At 40.6% G+C, this 4,717-nt stretch overlaps 1 protein-coding gene across 1 annotated transcript; it reads left to right on the top strand.

The window, feature by feature from the left end:
* Window positions 1-65: 65 nt before the first annotated feature.
* Window positions 66-3,550, top strand: MRPL50 (mitochondrial ribosomal protein L50; the record flags this gene model as incomplete). The annotated part of the gene is made up of 2 exons (XM_084237332.1): window positions 66-157; window positions 3,157-3,550. The coding sequence occupies 2 exons, from the start codon at window positions 66-68 to the stop codon at window positions 3,548-3,550; spliced, it is 486 nt and encodes a 161-aa protein (XP_084093458.1).
* Window positions 3,551-4,717: the final 1,167 nt, after the last annotated feature.

Here is a 4,717-nt window from a genome sequence, read left to right as displayed (position 1 = left end):
ATTGGCTGGCCTGGCGAGTCACTGCCGGCTGTGGGCGGGGCTCTGGTCTGGAACTCTCCTTGGAGATGGCGGCGCTCTCAGTGATCGGAGTTACCAGAAGATGTTTCACGTGCGCTTTCTTAAGGGCTCCACGCAGAGGAATTTGGTCTCGATTCAGGTAAAGCGGATGGTTGGACGGAGGGTCACGTTCACGGAAAGTGAAAGGAGCTGAGGAGGATGAAGGGACGAGTTCAGACGTGTCATGCTCTTGAGACGGGGCCCTGGGCCTGGCCTCACCTGGCGAGGGACAGGCAGGTGCGGTGGGTTTCTGAGTTCCGCAGCCGCGCCCCGCGCCTGGTGGGCCCGCGAGTCTTCTCCTGGCCGCTGTTTGTTCATCTGGCAAGGCAAGATGTCATTGTCACGTTTCCTGTCTCTTTCATTAATTTTCTAAAATGCAAACAGCGCTGATCATGCGTTTCAGGCATCGAGGGCTCTGTGTCACGCAACAAATGGCTCGTCCGGATCGAACAATTTAAGGCACGAACGTGCAGCTGCTCAATTAATTTATTTGCGGGCTTATATTTCTTAATTAGCAAGAATCAGTGATGAAGTCCAGCCTTCTCATTTTGTCCGTTTGTTCATTCATTGGTTCAATCAATAGATGGTTATTAAAAGTCTGCTCTGACCCCGCGTTTCTCTAAGAGAATAGAGCTGACATGAGGAAACTGAGGCCACACTGATAGAAAGTATTTTGCTAAAAGTGACAAAACAAATGAATGGCAGAGATGGATCTAGAACCCAGGTCTCTTGGTTCCACTTGCTTAAAAGGTAAGTCTGTTTGACTCTGTTAGGGCATCAACATTTTGACAATCTCAGGGATTGTTATCTGCCTTCTCAGATTTTTTTTTTTAAAGATTTATTCATTTATGCATACAAGAGCTGAGGTACAGGCCAGAGATGGGGTGGGGTGGGGTGAGAGGATTAATCAGAGACAGAGCTGGGAACAGAACAGGCAGAATAAAATATACTACTGAGGGAGGCAGTGGGCCAGACAGGAGAGGTCTGCTGGCCATGTGGGTTTCTCTCTGGCTTGCTGGGGACCAAACTCATGCTGCTGAGGCTGCTGATAGCTTCATAGTGCCGTGCTTAGCCACTTGGGCCACCAGGGAGGCCCTGCCTTCTTAGATTTTAAAAGAAAAATTCCTTCAGCCCAGAAGGATTTTTTTTTTCTCATCAGCTCACATGTTTATTATCTTCCTCTCTTTTTTGATTAGTATTTGTTATTATCTCTGATTGTTTTCAAGTTTGTTTCATTCACTAATCCAGTAAATATTTATAGTATCTACATGTCCCTTGTCTAGGTGTTAGGGATACAACTGTTTTATTAAAATATGCAAAATCTTTGTCCTCATAGAGTATATGCTTTGGCGGAGGAAAAAATGAACAAATGTAAAATATAATTTCAGAAAGTGGCAAATTTTGAAGACAACTAGAGCAATTGAAGGGATTCCTGAGATGGCAGGAATGGATTACATTTCATTCTGGTGAGATGTGAGAAGTTTGAGGAGAAAATGGAAGATGAGGAAGCAGACACTAGACACTTTTTGAAAAATTTTGTTGTAAAGTTAGCTGAAGGCGAATCTGGAATATTAGAGGAATTTTTTTCTTGAAAATGGGAGATAATACAGCATATTGTGTGCTCTGAGAATACTCAAGTAATCTCTAATAGATAGGGAGAAATTGATAAGAATTGATTTAGAAAACAGAATTAATTGCTGGAAGAGACTTTGAGTAGGCAATGAGGATATCATTACAAACCATATGTTGGCTAGACATCATTCATTTCTAGTACCTCTAATTCCTATAGGGGTGATTGACCCCAATCAGATGCTAACTTCTTGGAAAATAGGAGTCAATTCATGAACAAATCTTTCATTAAGCACTGAAATAGTGAGTCAGGCAGATTCTCTCACATCTGCAAATTGCTGTTAATCGAGCAGTTTTCAAAGAACCCCAAAGTCAATAAAACGTGTCTTTGGGGCCTCCCCGGTGGTGCAGCGGTTGAGCGCTGGGTTGCGAAGCTGTCCGCGGCCTCTGCAGCGCCGGTTCGATCCCCGTCTGCTCCCTGGCCACCGGAGGAGGGTCCCAAATGGCGCGCAGACCTCTCCTGCCGCCTGCTGCTCCCCTCAGCAGTGTGCTTCGGTCCTTCTGCCTGCTCTGCAAACCCGCTCTGGCTCTGGTGAATTCTCTCACCCTCCCACGCTTCTGACTGTACCCAGTGCTTGTATAAATAAATAAATAAATCTTAAAAAAAAAAAAAAAAAAAAACCGTGTCTTTGTATTCAGGAGTTTATAATCTGGTACAGTGGTTTTTAACCAGGGGCAATTTTGTCCACCAGGAGACATTTGAATGTCTTGATTGTCATGCCTGAAGAACAAGAATGCTACTGACATTTCGTGGGTACGGGTCAGAGGTGTTGTTAAGCGTCTTACAATGAACAGGACAGCTTCACAGCAAGGAATTATCTGGTCCAAAATGTCAGTAATGTTTGGGCTGAGAAACCTTCCTCTAATAAGAGAAGTAGTTTGTATATAAAGTTAGAAGTCAGGTAGGCTGCAGTGTGCTCTGAGAGCAATAAAAGTGCAATAGGACATCAGAGGATCTTACAGCTATATTGATTGGGGAAATTAAGTAAAGTTTCGCGCAAGACAATGTTTTTGTTCCAGAACTTAAAGGATAACTAAGATTTATATGGGTGGAGATGACAAATGGGCATTTCATACAGGTTATAACTTGTCAGGAAAATGGTTGAAACAGGGTGCAGTTTAGGCAGTACATGGAGTATGTACAGATTAGTGGTAGATTAGAGATGTGCATTGAGTTTGGATCTTTTGGAGGACTGGGAATCCCGGACAGAAAGATTTGCCTTCTTTACTCATTCTTGGGCATTCTTAGAATATTAAAATCTGTAATTAGCTTTTGTTTTGTCTGTGCCAGCTCAGTTGAAATGTAAATATTCTAAGAGCAGAGACCTATCTTCTCTCCACAATGCCACACTTAATTTGTAGGTATGCAAATTATTTGTTGATTTTGGTGAGTCTGGTGTTTCAGTTTGTCAGTTTTATTAATTCTTTGAACCAAAGATTTATTTATATATTTGTTTTTGGTCATTCCAGAAAAGAGGAAAAGCCAGTGGTGACTGAGGTAGTAGAAGTTGAAGAGGTGAAGAAAGAACCTAGCCTGGTGTGTCCACCCTTACGAAGCCGAACATACATCCCACCTGAAGATCTCCAGAGTCGTTTGGAATCACATGTCAAGGAAATTTTTGGTTCATCTGTTTCTGGTACTTGGCAGGATGTCTCTCTGGAAGATGTTCACCTGAAGTTCAATTTCTTGGCATGTTTAGCTAATGACTTGGGCCATGCAGTGCCTAACTCCAGGCTTCACCAGATGTGCAGGGTCAGCGATGTTCTTGATTTCTATAGTGTACCTGTTCAGGATAGATCAAAATTTGATGAATTTATTTCTAGTAATCTGCCTCCCAATTTAAAAATCACCTGGGGTTACTGAGCAGTTAAGAAGAGCTTATTAAAATCATTTCCCCCCTTTGGGCAAGGGAACTGCTTCTCAGACTTTTCGATGCTTTACCATGTGATGTGCTATTAGAACTCTTCTTTATAAACCTGCTTTTTCTGTGGAAGAATGTATTTCCCTTTTTTCTCCCCTCATACCATGAATTAATAACAGGATTTTTTTTTTCACATTTGCTGAAACTCACTTTTTTAATGGAATCAGGTCATTAATAATGTATGGATTTTTTCCTCCAGAGGACACTGTGATTAACTTGGATTTAAGATGGGAGGCCATTACAAGCTCAGGTGTGGTCTTTACTATTCAGAACCAGAAAATAGTAGTTTCAAGAAAGTTTGGATCCTCTTAAGAACTCTTAAATAGGGGATATTATTATATAAGTACATGTGCAAATAAAGAAACTTAGATATTCATAAACATCTAAGTCAGAATACTTTAGAAAGTTGTTTCACTGTTTGCTTTACTGCACAAGAGAAATAGAAAATTATAGCATTCATTCTGGATTGATCTCTTTTGGAATTAAAGTAGGTTTCTTAAAGTGTGTTGTGTGAGTTTGATTTTTTTTAAACTCAAATAGTTATTAGATGGTTCTGAATGACAAAATTAGTGATTAAGGTAGGAATAATTTTTGTTCATCTTTAGATATGGCTGGGGAATAATAGTAGGGCAAAGAATTTCTTCCACTGTTTTAGCTTAACTCAGCTGATGACTGGAAGAAAAATGATAGAAGGGTTTTGAACAAAGGAAATTACATTTATTCTCTGTCTCAAGGTAACTCCATTGAAAAGGGTAAAAATCAGTTTGATATATAAATTCTGGCATGTTTATAAGAAAAAGTACAGTAGTAACATGCCCTGTAAATGTCACAGCAGACAGATTTTGAGTATCTTCTACATTTAAGAACTTCAGAAGTGTTGGCATGTCTGGAACCTGTCATTAGAGCTGTTAAATCCTTTCTTTTGTGTGAGAAGGGTTCAGCATGGAAGCATGAATTTTATATAGAATTTGACTCTAATTTCCCACACAACTTTTACTTGTGATGTGGAGACAGAAAATGTGCAAAGGGCAAGATGGAAGTAGGGGAATGGTAAAAGCAATGTAGAAAAACACTAGGTTACAACTGGAGAAGCAACTTTAAAAACCAAG

This window comes from Talpa europaea (genome assembly GCF_964194135.1).
Source record: "Talpa europaea genome assembly, chromosome: 7".
In the NCBI taxonomy this organism is placed as follows: Eukaryota; Metazoa; Chordata; class Mammalia; order Eulipotyphla; family Talpidae; genus Talpa; species Talpa europaea.
Note: the sequence above shows the minus strand (reverse complement) of the source record. Positions and strands in the feature narration are given on the sequence as shown.